The 26,530-nt window shown below is 36.3% G+C and overlaps 1 protein-coding gene and 1 pseudogene across 1 annotated transcript in view; one reads left to right on the plus strand and one right to left on the minus strand.

Annotated features, from left to right (window-relative positions):
* SLC9C1 (solute carrier family 9 member C1) overlaps positions 1 to 26,530 on the minus strand; it is a 72,205-nt gene that overhangs the window by 20,055 nt on the left and 25,620 nt on the right. The window contains exons 10-15 of the mRNA XM_025990572.2: positions 25,496 to 25,577; positions 22,915 to 23,081; positions 20,837 to 20,962; positions 14,461 to 14,558; positions 11,097 to 11,216; positions 1,261 to 1,456 (exon numbers count right to left, since the gene is read on the minus strand). Coding sequence (XP_025846357.2) covers positions 1,261 to 1,456; positions 11,097 to 11,216; positions 14,461 to 14,558; positions 20,837 to 20,962; positions 22,915 to 23,081; positions 25,496 to 25,577 — 789 coding nt within the window. The remainder of the gene's footprint in view (positions 1 to 1,260; positions 1,457 to 11,096; positions 11,217 to 14,460; positions 14,559 to 20,836; positions 20,963 to 22,914; positions 23,082 to 25,495; positions 25,578 to 26,530) is intronic.
* LOC112913772 (uncharacterized protein C14orf119 homolog) lies at positions 17,417 to 18,038 on the plus strand (annotated as a pseudogene).

The following is a 26,530-nucleotide window of genomic DNA, read 5'->3' on the forward strand; positions in this document are numbered from 1 at the left end:
ATCACTAGTTAAATTTTTCTCTGATATACCTTAAGACTACTTGTCTGAAATACTAGTAAGTAATCATATCAATTTAAAATTAAAATGGTTGAAATATTGAAGCATCCATTCCATGGGAGAAAATATTCAAAATTTCGTACTATTTTATGACAGTTCATTCATTCATTCTTTAGTTCAGAAAATTTTATTGAAAGCCTACTATAGTTAAGAGAGTGGGAAGTATTAAAGATGATTGTAGATGCTTGTCTGGGAAATTGGGTTTCCAGTGGAATTTTGATGGAATTAGTAGGTTTAGGGAAGATGAATTTGTGTATAGTATGCTGTTTGAGATGTTTGTATAGTATTTTATTGGACAGATCCATTCATCAGTTGTCTGTATGATCTGAGGTTCTTGATAAGATCTGAGCTGGGAACATGAATTTGTAAGTTATTAGACAATAAATGGTAGTTGATGCCAGGGAAGTTCATGAGCTAGCATGGCTTAGGAAGCTCTTTATTCTTCACGTCCATGTCTTGTCTCATTTTCCATATTACCCACGCAAATCTAACATTTCTCCAATATCCATGCTGACCAATCCATCCCTAAGCTCCTCCAGTCATTGGGAATGATGTTCCTTGAGGGTGTCATAGTGTTGCTTCTAAGTTTTCGCTTGTTTTTGTCGATCATGTTATATATCCACATACTCACTCTTCACTTTTTGATCCATATAACACAATAATATCAGTTTGTGTGGGTACATTTCCTCATTCTACAACTACCTCTTTATAATAGATTTAAAAATCAAATCATGAAATGTTTTTCAAGTATAAGGGGGGCACTTGACAGGATGAGCACTGGGTGTTATTCTGTATGTTGGCAAATTGAACACCAATAAAAAATAAATTTACTATTAAAAAAATAAAGGGATATCTACCACTCTATCATTCTATCTATTATTAAAAAAATAAACTGAACACTACTCTAAGTTTATGAACACTGTCAATACCTTTGAAATTCCCTTTGACACACACCATTTTAAAATTTTTGCAAATACAAAATCGGTTCTTAAAATATGGATATTTTCTACTGAGTTGCCTTAAAAATTTACCTTTAAAATTTTAAGTTTGTTTACAAAGTGAGAGAGAATTTCATACAGTCCTTTAGAAAACTGTGTATAGTATTAAAAATGAAGCTAGGGATTCTCTCTGTGAGACATGTAACATGTTCACACATACACAGATACACATATACACTAACACACACACACAATTTTGGATTACCTTAAGTAGGGCCTCCATGATATAAAGTACAAGAAAAGAGTAGTTCGAATGTCTTAATTCATGCTCATAGATATCACTTAACTTAGGTATCCAAGAAATTATAATAGGAAACATATTCATTAGTGTCACAAGATATCCAACATACTCAAATTCATCAGTAAATACAATTTTATGGCATACACGAAGAAAGTAATATCTAAAAAAAAAAGAGTTTTATCTGACAAAATAGTTACAGTGAATTATTTTCATTATATGCTCACTTCTGTTCTAATCATCCACAGTACAGAGCCCAGCTCAGTTCTGAGCAGGAATAATCACTATCTCACATTTTCTGGCATCCCACTTCAGATATTGTTTTTAATTTCCTCCTGTGCTGAATGTCTTGAGGCTTATTTCCCCCTTTCCCCCTTACCTTCCTCAACTCTTATCCATTTTTATTTTAATAGAAATACTATTGGTCATAGATAGGGATAATTCAAATTGAAAATATTTTAGAAAATAATAAAACAAAGGGAATCTCTTCCACCTTCCAGATACGATTACTACTAACAAGATGCATATTATTCCAATCTTTGTTTATGTATCATTATCTATAAACACAAAAGAAATTATGTCATACATATTTTTCTGTAAACTTTTTCATTTCTCTGAACAAATGTATCATGAGCATCTTTCCTTGTCAAGGCACAAATTCTGTAAAAAAAAAAATTAATAATCCTAGGATGTATGGTAATGGAATAGTATGCATCTACATTTTATCAAAAAAAATCAAATAGAATAGAGGACCTAAATATGAAACAGGAAACCATCAAAATCCTAGAGAACACAGGCAGCAACCTCTTTGACCTTGGCCATAGCAGATTCTTAATAGATGTTTCTCTGGAGGCAGGGGAAACAAAAGCAAAAATGAACTACTGGGACTTCATCCAGATAAAAAGCTGCTGCTGCATAGCAAAGAAAACAGTCAAAACTAAAAGGCACCAAGGGAATAGGAGAAGATATTTGCAAATGATGCATCTGATAAAGAGTTAGTACTCAAAATCTATAGAAAACTTATCAAACTTAATGCCCCTAAAATAAATAATCCAGTTAAGAAATGGGCAGAAGACATGAACATTTTTCCAAAGAAGACATCCCTATAGCTAACAGACACATGAGAATATACTCAACATCAGTCATCACCAGGGAAATACAAATCAAAACCACGATGAGATACCACCTCACACCTGTCAGAATGGCTAAAATGTACAACTCAGGAAACAACAATTGTTGGCAAGGATGAGGAGAAAGTGTTGGTGGAAATGCAAACTGGTGTAGCCACTCTAGAAAACAGTATGCAGTTTCCTCAGGAAGCTGAAAGTAGAACTACCCTACAATCCAGCAATTGCATTACTCGGTATTTGCCCAAAAGATACAAAAATACAAGACTCGAAGGGGCACATGCACCCTGATGTTTATAACAACAGCATCAACAATAACCAAACTATGGAAAGACCCCGTTTGTCCAGTAATGATAAAGAAGATGTGGTATATATAGACACAATGAAATATTACTCAGCCATCAAAAGAAGGAGATCTCGCCATTTGCAATGACATGGATGGAGCTAGAGGGTATTATGCTAAGCGAAGTAAGTCAGTCATAGAAAGACAAATACCATATGATTTCACTCATATGTGATATTTAAGAAACAAAACAGATGAACACAGGGGAAAGGAAAAAAAGAGGGAGGCAAGTCATAAAAGACTCTTTATAGTTAAGAAATATAGGGTTGATGGAGGGAAAGGGGTAGGGGAAGGGCTAAATGGGTGATGGGTATTAGGGGGGGCACTTGTGATGAGTACTGGGTGTTATATGTGAATGATGAATAACTAAATTCTATACCTGAAACCAATTTGCCATACATGTTAATTAACTAGAATTTAAATAAAAACTTGAAGAAGAAAAAAATTTAAATTAATATATATGCTTTGCCAAATAGTTTCCATACCAAGTACGCCAGTGAGTAGAACTGGGCATGAAAGGATTTACTTATGTATTTTCATTTTTTAATTTTTAAATAATATAATAATGCATTATTATTGTTAAAACCCAACTGAAATGATTAAGCAGTTGCTGACTGCAGATTAGATAAGTACTGGGTCATTTCCCTGTTCTCAGAGGTAGATGAACTTCAGTTTCAGGACCTGAAACTTTTACAATTTGGGACCTTATTTAAGAAAAAGAAGAAATTAGGAATAAATTTATGATCCTGTTATGACATTTCAGGGCCCTCTATGGCCTCTGGCAGTGACCGTGTGAAGAAGGAGCCCCAGAGAAAGCCTTGTAAAATTCTGTCCATTTCAGTTAATTTATGTCCAGAATGCTTTCTTTCCCTTTTAAAAAAAGTTTCAGCTGTATCGAGGTATAATTAACATGTAAAATCATAGATATTAAAGTGTACATCATGGTGACTTAATATATGCACACATTGTAAAAGGAGTCTCCACACTAATTAATTAATACATCCATCACCTCACATGATTACCTTTAGAGTGAGGGGGGGTGAGACCTTTTAAGTTCTACTCTCTTAATAAATTATCGATTATAGTCACCATGTCTTACATCAGGTCCTCAGACCTGGTGTATTTTATAGCTACATGTTTGTTTGTAACCTTTACCATCCTTTCTTTTTTCCCCGCAACCCCCTCAGCTGGTAACCAGGTAACCACTTTGCTATTTTCTGTTTCTACGAGTTGACTTTTTTTCTTTTCTTTTTTAGAGATTCAACATGTTAGTGATATCTTTCAGTATTTGTCTTTCTCTGGCTTATTTCACTTAGCATAATGCCCTCGACATCCATCCACATTGTTGCAAATGGCAGGATTTCCTTCTTTCTTGCAGAGAATAATACTCTTTTGTATATGTATTCATCATATTTCTTTATTCATTTTATCTGTTGATGGACAATTAGGGTTTTTTTTTCATATATTAGTTACTGTGAATAATGTTGCATTGAACATGGGAGTGCAGATAGCTCCTTGATACCCTGTTTTCATTTCCTTTGGGTGTATACCTAGAAGTGGGTTTGCTAGATCACATAGTAGATTTATTTTGATTTTTTTTGAACAGTTCCCAAATTGCTTTCCATAGGAGCTGTACCTATTTAAATACCTACCAACAGTGCACAAGGGTTCCCTTTTTTGCCATATCCTTACCAACAGGTATTATCTCTTGTCTTTTTGTCGATAGGCATTCTAATAGGTGTCAGGTGATATTTCATTGTGTTTTGATTTGCATTTCCTTGATATTAGCGACTTTAAGCACCTTTTCAGGCTTTTTTTTTTTTTTTGGCCATTTGTATGTTTTCTTTGAGAAAGTACCTATTTGCTTTCTTTGACCATTATTTGTTTTTGTTTTGTTTTTTACTATTTTCTTTTTTTTTAATTTTTATTTATTTATGATAGTCACACTTACTATTGAGTTCTATGAGTTCTTTACACATATAGGATATTAATCTTTACCTTAACAGATATATGATTTGCAAATATTTTCTCCTGCTCCATAGCTTGCCTTTTCATTTTTTTGATTTTTTTCTGTGAAGAAGCTTTTCAGTTTGATGCAGTTCCAACTTTTTTTTATTTTTACTTTTGTTGCCTTTGCTTTTGATGGCAAATCCAAAAAGTCATTGCCAAGAATGCAATCGTGAAGTTTATCCCCCATGTTTTCTTCTGGGGGGTTTTATGATTTCAGGTCTTATTTACTGATTTTTGTGTTTGGAGTAAGATAGTGGTCTAGTTTCATTATTTTGCACGTGGCTGTCAAGTTTTCCCAAAATCATTTACTGAAGAGACTATCCTTTCTCCATTGTATATCATTAACTCTTTTGTCATAAATTAATTGACTATATGCTCATGGTTTTATTCCTGGACTCTCTCTTATGTCCCATTGATCTATATGTCTGTTGTTTTCTTTTTCTTTATACGTCTGTTTTTATGCCAATACCATACTATTTGTTTACTACAACTTTTTAATATAGTTTGAAGTCAGGAAGTGTGATACCTCCAGTTTTATTCTTTGTTCTCAAGATTGTTTTGGCTATTTAGGGTCTTTTGTGATTCCACACAAATATTTAAAAAAATTTTTGTAAACAATGCTATTGGAATTTTGGTAAGGATTGCATTGAAACCATACATTGCTTTGGGTAGTATGGCCATCTTAACAATATTACCTCTTCCAATTCATGAGCACAAAATATCTTTCCATTTATTTGTATCTTCTTCAACTTCTTTCATCAATGTCTTATAGTAATCAGTACATGGGTCTTTTCACTTGTTTGTTAAACTTATTCCTAGGTATTTCCCCCCTCATAATTGCTTTCATTGATGCAATTATGAATGGGATTATTTTCTTAATTTCTCTCTTTTGTTATTAGTCTATAGAAATACTACTGATATTTGTATATTGATTTTGTTTCCAGTAACTTTACTGAATTTGTTTATTAGTTCTAATATTTTTTTGGTGGAGTTCTTAGAGGTTTCTGTATATATCATGACATCTGTAAAAGATGTCAGTTTTACGCATTTCTGTCTGATTTGGGTGACTTTTCTTTTCTTGCGTAATTACTCTAGCTATGACTTCCACTATGTTTAATAAAAATTATGAGAGTGGGTCTCCTTATCTTGTTTCTGATCTTAGAGGAAAAGCTTTCAGTTTTTCTCTGTTTGATATGATGTTAGCTGTGTGGCTGTCTTCTATGGTCTTTGTTGAGATACACCCTTTCTTTACCCAGTTTCTTGAGAGTCATAATTTCTATTTCCTTCCTTTTATCTTGTGTATCCATTATTGTGTCTATAGTTGTTTTTTAATACTTTTGACTTCTAATCTTTTTTTCAAATGCTCTTTTATTTTTTAAGATTTTATTTATTCGAGAGAGAGAGAGAGAAAGGCAGAGACACAGGCAGAGGGAGAAGCAGGCTCCATGCAGGGAGCCTGACGTGGGACTCGATCCTGGGTCTCCAGGATCACCCACTGGGCTGAAGGCGGCGCTAAACCACTGAGCTACCTGGGCTTGCCCCTGACTTCTAATCTTCATGCTAGATTTTTATGTGATTTACCCACTGTTGTTACAATATTAGAATAATCTGAATTTTATTATATATTTATCTTTAACAGTGAGATTTATTCTTTCATATGTTTTTCTGTTACTAATAAGGGGTGTGTCTCTGAATGGCAATCACAAAAATCAGAGTGCCAAACTCTTGCACAAGTTCACTTCAGGGAGGCACTGTCTTTGCAAGCTCAATAAGAACTGTTTTATTGTCTTCTCTAGTCTTCTGGATCTTGTGGACATAAGCCCAATTGGCTCTTAGAGCTAGCTGTTTGGGGGACCCATCTGTCAAGTGGATGCCTTAAGTCTTAGAAGTTGGGGCACTAGATGTTGGATCCAAGCCTTTTCCTTCTCATGGAGAAGCCGGAAGCCATGAATTGCCCTCTGATCACAAGCTTTGATGTCAGAGGGTGAGTTTTATGAGTCTTTCCTACCTGTTTCAATTAGGTAGGTATTTTCTCATTAGCCTGATGTGTAGGAGTCACTCAGCTAGTTTCTGGATTTCTTTCAGAGGGAAGTAATCTATATGTGGCTGTAGATTTGGTGTGTTCATGAAAGGAGTTGAGTTCAGGAGCCTCCTATGTTACTATCTTGGACTAGAATACAGCCTGCTTTTCTTGACTTCTTCCAGCAATAAAATCATATCTGGCAGAGCATTGCACTTGATGTTACCTTTTGCTTAAATTTATAATTGACTATATTTTGACTCGTTTATGCCAGATAGATGAATTTAAAGGGATATAATGGAGATTGCTCACAATTCCTTTAAGTCTTTAATGTTAGTGTAATTTCTTTACTCCTTCTGAAACACTATTTTGGCCAGGGTTCCACTTGGTCACTTGGACCTTCTTGCCATAATAATTCTTATTCTATGAGTCAGCAAGAAAATGTGAATCCTCAGTCACACACTAACTATATTCATCCCAACTATATGCTTGAAGATTCATGGAAATAACCACACAGTGGACTTGCTGGATTATTATGAAGCATACTGGGTCAGAGACTCCATGTATCATCTAGCCTAGAAGCTTCCTCTCTAACTTGAGAATTATGATAGAACTTCAAGCCTTTGGAATCAGTATCATTTTAAATGCCATATCTTAAAAACTTTGGTTTGTTTCTTTATTAATATTTCCCCCAAAGTCTTTTTAAAAGTCTGAGTATTCTTTTTTCCCAATGAAAAGTAACTCTAGTAAAGTACCTAAGGCTCCATCTGAGAAAATATTGAGGGAATATTTGTCTTATGTACTTGTGTTTTTATTGTAGACTTTTCTCAAGGGTTCTGGTTCTGACAACTGATTTAAATAAAAAGAAAGAGTGTGGAGTCATGATCTTCCTTTACAGTAATTGATCTCATCCCTTTGCTCACCAGTTCTCTATTTTTAGAAAAGTCACAAGTAAAATGTAGTTAACTGTTTGTCTACATTGACCTTTGACACAAATTATTTGTTAGCCATTCCTCGGTCAAGGCACTCTGACTGCTACTCTAGGTTTACTGTCCACAAAATAGTGTATGCCCACCTTGCTTTTGACATTTAAGGTGCTGCCATCTGTCTTCTGCCATTCCCAAGTCCTTTTGATACTGGTAACACTAATTCCATGGCAGCCTCAACTACTGTCAACCATATCCTGCAGAGGACAACTATCAAAGAGTTTCTCACTGTTGCTTTATGAAAGTAAATGTCTTCTGGTCATTCCCAGGAAGGAAAGTTATGTGGTGGGTCCTTCATTCTCATATAATAGTTAAATATTCCAGTTTTTATCATCTGCACTTAATTCACTGTCGGTTATTGACCTGGTCAAGCATCAAAGAACCATACCAAGGGTATAATAGTACCAGCCTCAAGTGTCCTTGACAGAATGTTGAACCTTGAATCATGGGTAAGACCACCATACCAATATATCTTCCCCAATCTGGCCTTATGCTATAACCCTGTGGTCCAATACCCTCAAGAACCATTCCTTTATATGTCTACCAGTATTTGCTAGTATTAGTCAGGTCCTGTAATTCCTTCAGTAGATAAGTTGTAGTCTTCTAAAGAAGGCACCGTATTTCCCCCCTCTAACTGTATTGAGATCTGGCATGGGTAGTTACCTCGGAAGCAATAAAAGGTGGTAGAGAATAACCATGAAACAAAGACAAGCTATATCTTGTGATGTCTTTGAGGCATCTGATGGTGATAGGCTATTATTCTCTAGCAAGAAAGGGGTGGCTGCCCTCTGCCAGGCTACAGTGTTCATGAGAAATGTGAGGGTTCAAGATCCTCCATTTATCCACCCAAGTGTTACCACTTTAGATCTCAGGATCGTGATTGTTTTCTCTCAGAGCCCTGACACTGATATGGAAACCCTGTCAGTGCTAGGCATTTATTATTTTTTGTGCAGCTCTAGATGCATTCCCTCAAAATAGATGGAATATATTGACTTTTTTATTCAATTCTGAATAATTTAAGTTTAATTTTTAATTTTAAGAATTATGTGCATTTTTCTATTAAGTTTCGTTTGGTGATTCTATCACTTCTTAATTTCAATATTTCAACAATACTTTTATTTTTGGAATTCTGCACTTAGTAATAAATGCTTACATTTGTTAAGTGCTTACCCAGTGCTCATCCCTGGACTAGGTGCTTCTACACAAACTCTTTATGTATTCTTTCCCATAGTCCCATGAAGAAACAGAGGAGAACCCAACTATTATATTTTGGTGCCCACTATGTGTCACTTTGCACAGGCCTTATATATATCAGATGTTGAGAACTGAAAATCTCATTCAGATAATAAATGGCGGAGACTGAGATTCTAAACCAAGGAAGAATCTCCACTACTCACTTTGAGATGAATAATATTTAGAGATAGCCTACAGGGTATGCTATCAATTATAGTTTTTAAAATCTCCCTTTCATTAAGTTGTATCAACAAAAATAATTAGAATGTTGTAGCTTTGGTCAGTATTGAAGGCTTTAAAAAAAGTACTATGAAAATATCTTTCTGGTATTTATTGAGTTTTGTAGATTAATCTTAATTAAACATAATCTTTCATGCTTTTATTAAGAAGAGGGGTTTATATTTCCTCCTCTTGAATCTAAGAAATAAGTTGGAGAGGAGAATGTAAAATTATCTCTATTCATAGATGACATGATCTTATATATAGAAAATCCTAGCAAATTCACAAAAAACAGGAGAGCTAATCAGTGAATTCAGCAAAGCTGCAGAATACAAAGTCAATATACAAAAATTATACATTAGGAATGAACAGTCCAAAAATGAAATTAAGAAAACAGTTTCATTTATAATAGCATCAAAAAGCAAAAGTACATAAGATTCACTTTAATCAAAGACTTGTATGCTGAAAACTACAAGACATTCCTGAATGGGTGACGGGCACTGAGGGGGGCACTTGACAGGATGAGCACTGTGTGTTATTCTGTATGTTGGCAAATTGAACACCAATAAAAAATAAATTTATTATTAAAAAAAAGCAAAAGTATGTAAGATTCACTTTAATCAAAGACTTGTATGCTGAAAACTACAAGACATTCCTGAAAGAAATTAAAGCCAGATCTAAATCAGCGAAAGTCATCTCGTGTTCATGAATTGGAAAGCTTAATATTGTTAAGATGGCAATACTGCAGATTCAGTGCAATCCCTATGAAAGTCTCAATGACATTTTTTTTTTTTTAAAACTAAGCAAATCCTAAAATTTATACGGGATTACATTTTTTAAATTCAAATTCAATTTGCCAACATAGAATACCTCATTAGTTTCAGATGCAGTTTTCAATAATTAATCAGATCTTGATAAAGAAAGCAAAGTTGATAAACTTCTATTTCCTGATTTCAAAATTGTCTAGTAGCTGTGGAAAACCATTTGGTGGTTCCTTAATAAGTTAAACATAAAATTATCGTGTATGATCCAACAATTTCACTCTTAGGTGCATACTCAAAAGGTACATGGATGCTCATACAGCACTGTGAAATAGCCAAAAAGTGAAAACAATGCGAACGACCATCAACTGATGAATTGGTAAACAAAATATGATATATCTGTACTATGAACTATTATTCAGCCATAAGAAGGAATAAAGTATACATACATACTACAAAGTGGGTGAAAATTATGTTACTTATACATCTACCATGTGGACAATATATTATGCTAAGTGAAAGAAGCCAGAAACAAAACGTTGTGTATAGTATGATTCTAGTTATATGAAATATTCAGATTGGGTAAATTCATAGAGACAAAGTAGACTAGTGCGCTGCAGGGGTTGGGGGTAATAGGGAGTGACTTGGGTGCTGGATTTATGTTGGGGATAATAAAAATGTTGTGGATTTTGATAGAGATGATGGTTGCCCAACATTGTGAATGTACTAGATAACACAGAATGACACACTTAAAAATGGTTAATCTTGTTATGTGAAATTTACTTCAATAATAAAAAAAGTTATTGTACTATCTCTTTTTTTCTTCAAGTAAATTTTTGTATGTACATAAGTAATTTAATTGTAAACTACCCCAAAATATTTTCTAAAACATTCAGGATATGAATTTATTTTTAAATTTTTTCATGGGACTTCAACTTACAACCCTGAGATCAAGAGTCTCATGCTCTACAAACTGAGCCAGCCAAGAACTCCCAGGATATAAATTTTAAAAATAAAAAGGGAATTTAAAATCAGTATAATAAAAAAAATTTAAAAAGTAAAATCAGTATAATAGCATCTCTAGTAAGGTTCAAAATCACTTACCTTGATGGAATCCCTTTTTCTTTTTTAGTGTTATACACCCAGTTGAGCAATACTTTTCTAATAAAGGCAAGCAGTTTTTTGCTTTCAGAATAATGCTTTATTGTCTCAGGACTCATATATCTGGAAAAAAAGATGCAATCATTAAACGTGCTTTAAAATTTGAGGGATAGATTTAATACAGTATTGTCAGAAAGCAGGAAGATGGTTTTGTTCATTCTTAACTGGGAATAGGATACTTTCATGAGCATAGGTTCAAGTCACAAAGTTGTAGATATAAGTAGATACATAATTATGAATTTATATTCTGGGGCTCACTCATTAAAGAGATAGTATAAAAAATTGGAGATACATGATTTAAAATAGAGAGGTCAAGGTTCAGGGAGGAAAAGAATAACATGATTCAACTATTTGGAATTCAAATACATCCAGGTTTTCATGTTGGACTCCCCATGATCTGGTGAGGCAATGAACAAATTACCTCATTAAAATGTTTGCTCTACAAAATAGACCTGACAGTATCCATGCCCGTTGGGGATAATTAAATAAGAAAGTAAATAGGAAGCATCCAGGCCATCTCACATACCCTCTTATCTCTTTGATTTTACCTTTTGGGCAGGTAGTTGAGGAATTTATGGGGGAAAATACAAGTGGTAAGTAAAGAATTAGTGGTTACTTGGAGAGGTCAGTGGTCCTAAAACCCCAAAAGAGTTTGATAGCACACATCCTATTGTCTCTAGGTTTCTGCTGGCTTTTCTATCAAGGTAGCTCATATTTATGTGCTATAATTTGGTCTTGCTTAGCTAAATCCCTTGATTTTCATTATCTTCATCAGCAGGGGGATAGGGTGTTATCCTTGGGTCTGAGGCCCTACTTTTACAGTATGGTTTAATGGAAGGGCAAAGGTAGACCTTGTCCTTCCTATTGACTATACTGTTTTTACTCTGAAATTTGAGCAATTTCTCTGCTATGAACAGATGTAATTGAAAAGAAGGAAGTCATTCAATTCTGATTCAATAGAATAATATAGTAATTACATAGGACTTGATTTGTTTCGAATGTTAAAAATATCTATTGAACATATTATGCTTGCTAAAAGCTGGGGAGAAACCATAAACAAATACAGATCTGCTCCCAAGAGTCCAGCAGACTAGAGTAGTAAAACATACAAATAACAATTGCAGTAAACTGTAGTGAAGGAGATATGGAGATAATAAACAACAGAGCACTCTGGATCCATTAAGTGGGGGGGCATTTAATGTAGTGTTGGGGAATCAGGAAACCTTCCTGAAGGAATTAATGTTCCAACTAAGATCTGGTCATTTCAGTAGTTCATATGAATCCTAAGGTTCTGTAATATCAGTAATCTAGGCTCCTGAATTTCTATTTTTTATCATCACATTCACTTTTAGACCTGACTTAGGAAGACAGTTGTGATCTCTTTAACTGGATAGTGAGGCTGCTTAAACTTTGAATGCGAGCTCTGTAATGTATTCGTCAAGTGACTTTGGGTCAACTGTTTTCATCTCTTTGCGCTTCACATTTCTCAACAGCAAGATGAAGATAATACACTTAACTCACAAGACTTTTATAACGTTAGATTGGTAATACAACATGTTTAGAACTGTGCTTGGCCCAGCACTTAATAAATATAAGCTTTCTATTCAAAGAATCCTTTCTCAGGCAATTACACAGGCAGTTAGCGGAGGTCCAATCCCCCAACTCTTTCTTTCCTTAGACTTGTTTTCTTGCCACAGGACATGCCAACGCATGTGGCTACTGATAGGAATGGCCAGCAAATGGCAAAGTCAACTCCAAAGCAGCCCAGCAAAGAGGCAAGTACTGAATATAACTGTCATTAACAGGAAGTTCTCTGGGGATTGGAACACCATTCCACTTATCCTATTAGGATAAGTGATACTTATCCCACAGTGCTCGCCATATACTTTTGCACATATTAGTGTGTCATATTTATCTCTTTTATGTAGGACTAAAAAATAATGTATTCTAAAATTTGCCTTTGTTGTCTACTAGGAATCCTTTCAACACTTGAACTCCCTTTTCCCCACTGTTGACCTCCTTGCTCTAGGTCTTCATAGACATAGATTGCTTCTGCCTTCTTGGAAGATTTAAAGAGGAAAAATAAAAGCAATGGGCTGAATTGCTCTACACTGCTTTTTTAAAGTATTAGCTTCTCCTGAACAACACAGTGATAATGTTTTTCAGCATGTTATTTACTTATCCATTTAAAAACTTCCGCTGTACACTGTGCATCTGTCTTCTTTAAAGTGTGCATCATGTTTTTAAGTGATCACATTTGCCCAGCCCTTTTCCCAGTCTTTTTCCCATAAGCATTTGAATGGCCTAGAGCAAAGAGGCATGTAGAGGCTCTTGTCTTTACCCTCATTAATCAAGAAAACAAAATTTAAGTAAGGTGTAGTTTATCTTCCTACCTTGACAGGTATGTCATAATGATTTGTATGGCTAGGCTTGAAATGGAATCTCTTACACTCTTTGAAATTTATACTTGAACTGCAGTGAGACTGTGCTCCAGCGTCTGACTGTTTTTCTTCCTCCATCAGGCTTTATCCCTCCTCTCTGCCACAAGCCAGTACTTGTGAGTAGACACCATGCTGGCATTTCTCCTAGCTTTCAGGGTATGCACACCAAAGGCCCAGTTTGCTTGTGAAATAGTGGCCCAGGGAAAATGCCCAAGAATGCCTTGCAGAGGAGCTTTGGGACCATTTGAGCAGGGAATTTTGGTGTCTTTAGTTCAGAAGTGTAGTCTAGAACAAGAATGTATGTTATGTTGGGGCTTTGGATAGACATCATTGTACCTGCATGGCAGTTTAGCTCTTCCTCTAGCTTACTCTTATATCCTTCATCCTTCCAAGGGGATCTGGGGCTACTGTTTAATATGTGGACTTCAAGGAACTCACTTGTGTACTGCAGAGGCTTACAGCAAAAGAAGCTATTACAAAAATATGCTGGGTATTAAGAGAGAATATGCATTGGGAAGATGCGCCTGGAGGAATTAAGGGAGTCTTTGACCTTAGTGAGGCATTCAAGTAGTCTAAAAGGAAAAGTATTTTACCACAGGTCAGCTTTGGGGGCAAAAGGAAAAAGGAAAGAGCATCTCAATTGGAAGAAGCAGCATGTTCAAATGCACAGAAGTCTGAATAAGCAGAACAAGCTAAGAAACTGAAAGTAAGTGATTTGGCCTGATTTGGGGGTGCAGGGCAGGCAGTGACTCACACACGTAATACTGGATGATACCAAGTTACCAGAAAGAGCAAGATAACTCACTTGCATAATTCCCTAAAGGCAGGGGCTTAGGATGAGAGCATTCTCTTGCCAATATACTTACTTTCCCTTCTTCTCTCCAAAACTTCCTGCTGCACCCACCAGCACCTGGGCTGCACTCTGGGATAGAGTCTCGTTCCTGTATTGTCTCTGGTAGCTTGCCTAAAAGAAATGTGCAATCAAATTATTATATAGGATGGATAACAATAACAACTTAGTATTCCCTTTATGGAAAAACAGTCTGTGAGAGAGAAGTCGAAGTCCTTAAATAACCTAGTACCTTTATAAAAAAAAAATGTTTTTATGGAATCCAGACCTTGAGATCAGTGCAGAAGGTCTGTCTCAGCTTTGGGTAAAATCAAACTGGCTCTGTAGGCAACTAGGTTCCTTAATAAGGCCTTCAAAAATAAGTGGAGTTCTATGGCCAAAAAAAATGTGGGAAGTTCCTGATCCAAGTATATCCCCTAAAAGTTTTAACAGTTTATAATGCATACTAGAAAATTCAAGGCTCTGAAAAATCCTGTAGTAGAGAATCCTGGTTTATATCTTTCACTTCATTTTTCTAAATATTTCAACAATGGTACTCTATTTTCTCCAGTCTGGCATAAGCATTAAATGAGTTGTCACTGTTGTACAGAAAACAGTCATTTGTTCATTTGGTCCATATCCTGAGAGCTCACTTTGCTTCAGGCACTATGTCTGGTACTGGAGAAACCACTATCTGACACTGCCCTGCCTCAGTGTGCTGCACACTGTTAAAAATCACTGTACAGACCAACTTCCTAAATTGAAATGTATGATGTAACAAAAGACTTTTGCTTCCATAGAACACATCCTGTCTGCAGGATCATTTATGGATATTAAAACGCAGTTTTGCTCTTGAGGGATACCAGAAAAGGATAAATTTAATTTTAAGAATGAGGGAACAAAAGATTATTTGCCATAATACAGTGATTCAACAGAGTAACATTCTTCTTCTTAAACTTCATTGCAATATTTATGAAATAACATGAGATTAACATATTTTCTTTTTTTAATAATAAATTTATTTTTTATTGGTGCTCAATTTGCCAACATACAGAATAACACCCAGTGCTCATCCTGTCAAGTGCCCCCCTCAGTGCCCGCCACCCAGTCACCCCCAGCCCCCGCCCTCCTCCCCTTCCACTACCCCTAGTCTATTTCCCAGAATTAGGAGTCTATTTTTTTCAATATCCTCTAAGGTAAACACCATAGTTTGTAGAAAAATAAGGAAGCTGCAAGTAAATATGGAACTCATGAAAGCTTAGCAACAGAAATGACAAAACAGGTCCTAGAAAAATGTTAATTCCTAAATGATCATTCACACCCAAATATAAGAAGAATTTAGAGAATGGTTGATTCCTTCAAATAACTGCCATTTATTGAGCTCTTTGCCATACTATAAAATTAGCTGATTTATGTGTATACTACACAGAATTATTTAATTCTTGCAGGAAATGTATGGGGAAGATATTCTAATCTCTATTTCATAATGAGAAAGCTGAGGCTCAAAGAGTTAAGTATTTTTCCCAAGATCACATTACTCAGTTGTCTCTGAATTTAAAGCCTGTCTCCCCTTCCCTCTTGCCAGGCCCCCAAGATGGTTGGGGGATATTGTGTCTCCTATACCACCATCTCATCATGTTGTGCTTCCTCTTCTAATGTACAATAATAGAGAGGATATTGGTCCAGATAACAATAAATGGCTGAGATTTAAGTAAAAGCTCTCAAAGCTTTGAAAGCTGTAACAGACTAGTAACAGTTGGAGCAGTGAGCATTAGAATTGAGGTTACAGAAACAAGATCAACAAACCTCAATTTCTTTCAGAAGTGTTCTGTAGTTTTTAGGGTATAGATCCTTTACCTCTTTGGTTAGGTTTATTCCTAGGTATCGTATGCTTTTGGGTGCAATTGTAAATGGGATTAACTCCTTAATTTCTCTTTCTTCAGTCTCATTGTTAGTGTAAACTACAGAACGCTTCTGAAAGAAATTGAGGAAGACACAAAGAGATGGAAAAATATTCCATGCTCAGGGATTGGAAGAATTAATATTGTGAAATTGTCAATGTTACACTTAATGCAATCCCTATCAAAATATCATGGACTTTCTTCAGAGAGTTGGAACAAATCATCTTAAGATTTGTGTGGAATCAGAAAAGACCCCGAATAGCCAGGGGAATATTAAAAAAGAAAACCAGAGCCGGGGGTATCACAATGCCAGATTTCAGGTTGTACTACAAAGCTGTGGTCATCAAGACAGTGTGGTACTGGCACAAAAACAGACACATAGATCAATGGAACAGAATAGAGAATCCAGAAGTGGACCCTCAACTTTATGGTCAACTAATATTTGACAAAGCAGGAAAGACTATCCACTGGAAAAAAAGTCCCTTCTTTAGGACTTCTAGGAATTCCTAAAGGAATTTCCTTCTAGGAAAATTGGACATCCACATGCAGAAGAATGAAACCAGACCATTCTCTTATACCACACACAAAGATAAACTCAAAATGGATGAAAGATCTAAATGTGAGACAAGATTCCATCAAAATCCTAGAGGAGAACACAGGCAACACCCTTTTTGAACTTGGCCACAGAAACTTCTTGCAAGATACATCCATAAAGATAAGAGAAACAAAAGCAGAAATGAACTATTGGGAATTAACCAGGATAAGAAGCTTTTGCAGAGCAAAAGAAACAGTCAACAAAACTAAAAGACAACCTACAGAATGGGAGAAGATATTTGCAAATGACCTATCAGATAAAAGGCTAGTATCCAAGATCTATAAAGAACTTATTAAACTCAACACCAAAGAAACAAACAATCCAATCATGAAATGGGCAAAAGACATGAACAGAAATCTCACAGAGGAAGACATAGACATGGCCAACAAGCACATGAGAAAATGCTCCGCATCACTGGCCATCAGGGAAATACAAATCAAAACCACAATGAGGAGGGGTTTTCAGGAAACATGGAAGCAGTGGTGACAATTGGAATTTAAGCATTTCTGTGACGGTCTCTGGGTTCCCTGTGAGAGGAAAGGGGAGGATGCTGCTGGAATCATCTTCCTCTTCAATGCCACTATCCTTCCCTCTTCCCTTACCCTCAGATAGTATTACTAACTCTTCCCCATCCCCAATGTCTTACATCACTTCCCAGGAGATGAAGTGTATTCTTCACTGGTTTGCCTGTTGGTCAGGTACCCAGGATGAACGTTTCCTACAGGACCTGGTAGCTATGGCAGTGCCAGGAAAATTACAGCCATCGCTGGAAGGGCTGGAGCAGCTTAGTGTCCAGAGCAAACCGACCACCTTGTATCTTTGAGTGCCAGCTACGTCTTTGGGATCAGTGGTTTCGAGGTTGGGCTGAGCAGGAGTGCAATGAATTTGTCAGGCAGCTGGAGGTCAGTGAGCCAGACTTCATGGCAAAGTTTTACCAAGCAGTGGATGCTACAGCTGGTAAAGACTGATGGACATTAAAATCAAAGAAGATAATCACAGCTGATGGAGCCACAACTTTACTGTGAGAACTTCAAATGTGTCGCTTAAAGGTCTAGGGATGGTGTTCCAATCAGCTGATTGAACTTGTTGACCTGTACAGGCTTGATTATATCTTTGGAGGTGGGGAAGGGCAGAGGGAGAGAGAGAATCTTAAGTGGGATCCATGCCCCACACTAAGTCTGATTTAAGCGGGCTTCATTTCACAATCCTGAGATCATGACCTGAGCCGAAATCAAGAGTTGGATGCTTAACCGACGGAGCCACCCACGTGCCCCAAGCCTTGGTTATTTCAATGTTAAAAGCCTATCAACTGGACTGCTCACATAAATGTTTTCCATCCAAGTAAATCCAGTCTGCCTCCTGGCTTGCTCCTTTCTACATATCAGACTCTGAAGAATTCCATGGCTTCTTTTGCAAGTATAATGAGAGGGAACCTACACATTATAACTCAATCATAAAAAAAAAATAACCCAAGCATATTGCTGGCCCATGGGGCTTTTAAGTAGAGCTTTTCTACTCCAGAAGCAAGAGAGAAGGACAATAAAAGGTCATGTTTTTATAGTTTAACTGGATTAACATGGTTGGTTTCACTGCCCTTTCCAGATTCTGGCATAATTGTGTGACATGCCAACTATTAGCTTTCCTAGTGATGATTTTGTAAAATTATGAAAAAAATCAGGAGAGGGAAACAATTAGTTACTCCTTCCACACTGATGTTTGTTTGAATCCAAATAGCAATGACTTCTAAAGTATATGTGATATTCTTGGAGCTGGTAATAGATTCCTATTCTGTAAGTTTGCTCTGTGATATGAAAACAAGTGACACTCTATAGGTTAAAGGGTTTATTTTTTGTATCAAAATAAAGAATCCTCAGGAAAAAAAAAACCACAATGAGATACCACCTCACACCAGTGAGAATGGTGAAAATTAACAAGATGGGAAACAACAAATGTTGGAGAGGATGTGGAGAAAGGGAAACCCTCTTGCAGTGTTGGTGGGAATGTGAACTGGTGCAGCCACTCTGGAAAACTGTGTGGAGGCTCCTCAAAGAGTTAAATAGATTTGACCTACAACCTAGCAATTGCACTGCTGGGGATTTACCCCAAAGATATAGATGCAGTGAAACACTGAAACACCTGCACCCCAATGTTTATAGCAGCAATGTCCACTATGGAATGAGCCTCAGTGTCCATCGAAAGATGAATGGATAAAGAAGCTGTGGTCTATGTATACAATGGAATATTACTCAGCCATTAGAAATGACAAATACCCACCATTTGCTTCAATGTGGATGGAACTGGAGGGTATTATGCTGAGTGAAATAAGTCAATAGGAGAAGGACAAATGTTATATGGTCTCATTCATTTGGAGAATATAAGAATTAGTGAAAGGGAATAAAGGGGAAGGAGAGAAAATGAGTGAAAATATCAGTGAGGGAGACAAAACATGAGAAACACCTAACTCTGGGAAATGAACAGGGGGTAGTGGAAAGGGAGGTGGGCCGGGGGTTGGGGTGCCTGAGTGATGGGCACTGAGGGGAGCATTTGGCGGTATGAGCACTGGGTGTTATGCTATATGTTGGCAAACTGAACTCCAAAATAAAATTTAAAAAACAAACAAACAAACAAACAAACAAACCAAAATCAACAAACCAAGGTAAAACATGAAAATATGTCTAGAACAAAGAAGGGCTTAAAAGATGCAAGATGAGATAAAGAGCTGGAGAGCAGAGCAGAAAGATCCAACCTACTTTAAAAAAAAAATAGGATTTCCTGGTTAAGACCCAATACAGAACACAAAATCAAAAAAGATATAATGGTAGAAAACAAAAATTTCGGGCAAAAAAAAAAATAAAAAAAGGTATGTGCATATTGCAGAAAAGAGAATATCACAAGCAGAGAAAGATCTAAGATGTCTTGCGGTTAGCATTTTCCTCTTTTACAAATGGGGAGAATAAAGACTAAAAAGAATAATTCATGAATCATATAATTAATGAAAGCAAGACTCAAAATGGAGGTTTCTGTATTGGTTTTGAGAGTTCTTGAATACCGTATCTTCCTGAGTTAAATTAAAACTCTGGAAGTAACTCAAAGATATAATATCATAAAATTTGCTGGTGGAACAAAGCATCATATAGGTTCATCCTTCATGGCACTGCCTCATTTGCTGAGAGAAATTATTTAGGTCCTTGGATAAGGTGCCTTTGAGAGCCAACCTCTTTGCCATGTCTAATGCTGAAGAGAGAACAATTGTACCCTATAGACTTTCCATTTCCCAAGTTAGATTGAACACATAGAATGCTTGAAATCCTGTATGACTGGAATAACCAAGACATGGATGAGAGCTCCATATGCAATGAGGAAAGCTCAGCATGAACATTTTGAAAGCAGGAGTCATGGCAATGAGTCATGATCTTGACCTGGATAGTAAATGGCAACTAGGCTAATAGCAATTTCGCACAGAATCTAGTATGCTGTGGTGCCACAGAATTTCTCTAACTTTTGTCCAAGATTTGATATGATAAATACTACTCTCTACTTACTGTTATTAGCAGAGTTGGTGGTATCTTTCATGAAGAAATGACATGGACCCAGAGATGGGCAGTGTCATAGAAATGGCTGAGTAACACACCTGAAGGTTGAGTTCAGCTGTAATTCCTGACATTGGAATCTGTGAAATTCCCAAATCCTCTTAATAAAATACCTTTTACTTAGGCTATTTTGGATGGATCTATTTTTCTTTTCCCTTTTTTGGCAGTCAAACAGATTCCTAAGACAATGCCAAACTTCCCTGTACCTTTGTAGCAATCTATTAGGTTATTCAGGTAAGCATAATCAAGATGTTGTTAGCAAAGGAGAAAATTTTCAGTATAATTTGAACCAAAATATTATTTTAAAAGTGCATGATCAGTACTAACGATTTGTGCCGACAAGAGACGCCTGTTAGCCAGTTCCATTGCTTCAATGCTAAGGGTCTCATCTATTTCCCTGTTACAGTCTAGACATTTCACCTTTTGATGTTCTGTTGTGTCTCCTTGACTCAACTAGGGTGAAACAGAAATAAAAGCAAAACAAAACACACGAATATTAACATATTTTTTAGCATAACCCTCAAGTAATTCATGTAAAAATTTGGTTTGAAAAATGATAGAAAATCTTCTAGATACAGAAAAAGTGTTCAGGTGAGTTTCCTCATCATTTCACAGTTATCCAGGAGGTAAAATAATTGCTAGTGTTGAGGGGAGAGACTTGTATTTTTACCTTTACATGGTGTCTCTGACAATTTATAAAAGCTACCATATATGGGATCCCACTTTAAACCAGTGGTCCTGAAAGTATGGTCCCCAGAAGCCTCAGCATCACCTGGAAATTGTTAAGAGATGTACATTCTCAGACCCCAACTCAGACCTGCCGAATCAGAGAGTCTGGGACAGAGGGCAGCAATCTGTGCTTTTTACAAACCCATTCCATGATTCTTGTTGCCACTAAAATTTGACAATCACTGCCTTAACCTAATAACTTGAGGTAAAATAGAAAGTGAACTTAGCATTGGGAGTTGGGGATTATGGATAAATTCATCTAACAGATGAAAAAAGTTGAAGTATAGAGAAAATAAAAGATTTGCTCAAGATCCCAAAGCTATTTATTAAGTTTACAAAGCTAGGACACGAACCCAGATTTTCTGAATCCAAATCCAATCTATTAAGCAATCTATTTGTAACACCATAATGTCTCCCATGTTTGATCATCTGTCTTCCGAAACAGATCAAGTATCAGAGTGAGGGCCTCAATCTTGATTTTGCATTAGAATCAGCTGGGTAAATGGAACAAAAATATATATGCCTGGGACTACCTCAGACTATCTGCATTAGAATCTCCTGATTGGGGACTGGGGAATAAAGTCATATTTTAATAAGCTTTCTAGGTTGGCAAAAGGCCACAGTCAGCAACTGGGAGCTACTATAGAAAAAAATTGGATTTGACTTGGTACTTGTCATATCCAGAAATCCTGGCAGTATTCCTGTAGGCATAGGGCTTGGTTCCGAGTCCCCATCTGGAGCTTCAAGCACTGGTTAGTGAGCATAAAGTGGATTTGGGGGAATCCTATTTTATAGAAACCAATTATCTTATGTCTCCATTCCTAGAAGTTGATTCCTCATATTGTATGATGCAGCAAAACATTGCAAAAACTGCAACATACAGTATGCATTGAAATATTGTTACATTGAGGGCGCCTGGGTGGCTCTGTCCTGAGATGGAGTCTGGGGGTCAAGGCTCGGCTCTTAGCTCAGTGGGGAGCCTGCTTCTCCCTCTCCCTCTGCCTGCTGCTCCCCGCTGCTTGTGCTCTGTCTCTCTCTCTGTCAAATAAATAAATAAAACCTTAAAAACAACAACAACAACATTACATTGAAAACTGGACCTAACGTAGGAGATAGCAAAGAAGCAGTAGCATTTGAGAAAATTCCAGAACAGCTTCTATTATTTCTCTTTACGGCAGCTATGAGATGACTGGGGAGTTACATGCCCTTCAATGAATAAGAAGTCTGACCACAGAGTTTCTAGAGTATATCACAGAAGCAGGAGGTGACATCTCACGATACTGGCTTTGAATTCTATTTCATATTAAAATATAATATTAATCCTAAGTGAGGGGCTAGCAAGTGCTTGGCATATAGAATAGTATAAACAAATGCTAAATAAATACTGAACAAAAGCACCTGTCCACTGTCAATCTGGTAAAAAAAACTAGCCATTATCTAAGGCTCACTCTCCTCTCTTATGACATCTTTTGTAGGGAGCTCCAATGCATTGCTCCTTCTTTTGAATTTACAACACTAAGATTCCCTCCTTGCTGTTATGACAGTGGGTTACCGATACAACTTCTCTGTCAATTACAAGTATTAGAAATTTTGAATTAATATTTATAACATTTAGACTTACTCGAGGTAAGTGATATCCACTTTGAAGGAGTAAATAAAAGATATGACTTGCTTACCGCATATGGGTTTTGAAGTCTAATTGCCTTCTCAACCACATTCCAATCTGCATTAGCAAGATCTTTGTCAAATTTGAGTGCAGAGGCTGCAGATTTGGTTAGCTCTTGAAAGTGTTGAAATGTACAGTGAAGTGATTTATATTTTGTTGACGTGACATCATGAAGACCTTTGGTACGAAGAGTGTGTTTTATCAATAATAAAGACACCACCATTTTGATATAGGGTTATAAAGTTTCCTTTTGTTCTTACTGCCACCAAGTATGTTTTATTTAAGTTAGAGACTCAGCATAAATTGTTTAATAATAGAAACATTAACAATTTCAAGCTTTTCTATTTTCATACTCCTCAAAAAGGCCGAGGTACATAAAAATAACAGTAATAGTTAATATTTATTGAGTGCTTACAATATGCCAAGAAATCACATCTCAGCACCTTGCATCTTGAACATATTAAGTTTTTCATTACTTTACCCATCTTTTAAAAGACCCTTTTCCCAGTTTGATAGATGAGGAGACAGAGGAATAGAGGTGTGATGATTAATTTTATGTGTCAACTTGACTGGGCTACACGATACCCAGATATTTGGTAACATTATTCTAGGTGTGTTTGTGAAGGGGTTTCTGGATAAGAATAACATTTAAATGGGTAGACTGGGTAAAGCAGATTGCTCTCCTCATCGTGGGCAGCTCTTATCCAAACCACTCTCTCTGCCTCATGGTCTTTGAGTTGAGACATCAGTCCTCTCCTGCCTCTGCATTTGGACAGGAGCTTACACTTTTGGCTTTCCTGGTTCTCAGACTTCTGGACTATAGATCTTGGGACTTCTCAGCTTCCATAATCACGTAAGCCGTAAGCCGATTTCTTATAATAATGTCATATATATGGGAAGGCTGTATATATATGTATATATATACATACACAGAGTAGATGATACATAAATATATAGGAGATATCCATGGAGGAGATATATAAATATGTCTATTTATACTTCTTACATATACATCCCTGGTATATGTATCCCCTATATATGTATATATGTATAAATATACATAACGTATGTAGGATACATATGTAGGAGGTATTTATATAGATATATGCATATACATATCCTATCTAAATGTAATACTGTGTATATATATGATAGATATATATGATATATATTTATCTCCAGATCTCATTAAGGTTTGAAAGACTCTTTGTATCAGACACAAATTTCTTTTTATGAGCCATAGAAGCTTCCTTGGAAAGCAATAATATTCAGTGAGCAAATTTTCTCTGCTCTCAGTGCAAGTAAACAAATGCTCCACAATAAGAATTTTAAGCTTATTTAGCTACTAAGTAGAACAAATGATACTCTTTGTGAAACCTCCCCTCTTTAATCTTTTCTTCCCAATTTACTATGTTAAAGCTCAGAGAATTTGAAAAAAAAAAAAAAAGAAAAAAAGATTTTTTGCAAATACAAGGAATGAAGGTAGATTGGGGCATGCAATGTCATCCATAAAGATGACGTCTCAGATTGATTAAAAGTGGCATTAGGATGAAAGCTCTGTGTAAAAGAAAGGGTGATAGAGCAGTTGGGAGTATAATGAATTAAAAGCGTCAGGGCCGGGCAGCCCAGGTGGCTCAGCGGTTTAGCGCTGCCTTCAGCCCAGGGTGTGATTCTGGGGTCCCAGGATCAAGTCCCACGTTGGGCTCCCTGCATGGAGCTTGCTTTTCTCTCTGCCTCTCTCTCTCTCTCTCTCTCTGTCTCTGTCTCTCATGAATAAATAAATAAAATCTTAAAAAAAAAAAAAACAGATAGAGCCATTTGCTTCTAGTTCCTCACCTGCTATTACCTTGTTGCATGATCTTGGGGAGGAACTTTTTACTCTCTAGATCTCCATTTTTCCCTTGTTAACAAGTGGAGGATAAAAACAGGCATATTGCACAATCCAACTGCCTCCTACGACTGCTATTTCTGCTTCTATGCTCCTCATACCCAGCAATCAGTTATCCACAGAACTAGAGTTAACCATATAATTATACTTACTTGCTTAAAACTGGTCAAGGAACTCTTTTTGCCCTTAGAATAAAAACTTAACATCCAAGGCCCTTCACTACGTAATTCCTTCCTACCTCTCCATCTGTACATTCTCCACTACCTGCCTTGTTCTCAAAAGGTCAGACTCTCTTTCCTTAAACACATTCAGCTTCTAGCTTCCTCAGGAACCTAGCACTCATTTTATTTTCTATCTTATTTATGTGTGATTTGTTTACTTTGATGCACACAAGACCATAATGCATCATTGTCAGTTAGAATAGTGCCTGGCACATAGGAGGCTTTCAATAAAAGTTTGTTGAATAATTAAATAAACTTATTGTATTATTTGTTTAAATTAGACCAATGTAAATAAGTATCTTTTTATACAAGCTTATTGGCCTAAACTGTTCATATACTTTTATACAGAGATCCAATTTTCTCTTCAATTAGATATACTGTTGATTTTTATTTATGCAGATGCTTTCTTCTTCATTCGTAATTCTTTAGAATATTTAGAATGTCTGTTTCTTCACTCAGTGTTAGTAATTAGTAGGGCTTACCTAATTTACTAACTGCAATTGGCAAAATAAATCTATTGACAATCAACGTAACTAAGCATACTGAAACTCCATGAAATAGTATCTAGAATAGAAAGAAAAATACAAAGTAAGTATTCATGACAGTTTCTTATAACATATGCTATATTTAAATTAAGCTAAATTGTACTAAGTCAAAAAGTCCTCATAGTAGGAGAGAATTTGAACATCAGGCATGTTGAAAGTGCTCTGGGGATTCTCTATTTTCCTGCATATGTTTTATCCATCTTTTTGGAACCAAATCAAAACTCAGGAAACATGATTTGACAAGTAAACATATATTTATAAAGACACTGAAAAAAAAAAGGCTTGTCCTTAAATTCCATTGCTATACTTCTTAGATCTTGGGAATATGCCTGTACTTTATCAATTCTTATTCACTATACACACCACCGTGTGCATAGCCATTCTGTGTTCAACATTACCATCCATAGCAAATAATTCTCATCTGAAAAAAGAGAACCAATCAGCGTTCTTGATAGGTTGGCTTCACCTCATATTTTGCCTCTCTGCATCCCTTCATTGTCAGGAAGGAGGAGCAATTATGTCTTTGGTGCCACTTGATTCTTTTTTTTCCTACTTGTATTCCAAGTTGAAACAATACTTTTCAATCTAACACTGCACACTTCTACTGATTTACATAGCTCCAACTTCTAGAATTTATGTTATACCCTTAGCCAGTCCTCTGTTTTTTGGCTACAGATGGAGGTTAGAGACAGAGCATGAAACCACAACAGAAGCCTTCCAGGCTGCACATTAGAATCATTGGGAAACTTTAACATAATGGTGCCCAGGATGCTCCCACTGAATATTCTGATTTACTCAAGGGTGGAGCCCAAGCATTAGTAATTAGAAAAACCGAGGTATAATGTACCTACTTGAAATGCACTTGTGTTCCCTTTGATAAATTTTTGACATTGCATACATTCACATAACCCTCAACCCCATCGAGAAGTACAATATTTTTATATTCCCCCACAATATCTCAAGTACCCCTTC

Source organism: Vulpes vulpes, chromosome 1 (genome assembly GCF_048418805.1).
Source record: "Vulpes vulpes isolate BD-2025 chromosome 1, VulVul3, whole genome shotgun sequence".
NCBI lineage: Eukaryota > Metazoa > Chordata > Mammalia > Carnivora > Canidae > Vulpes > Vulpes vulpes.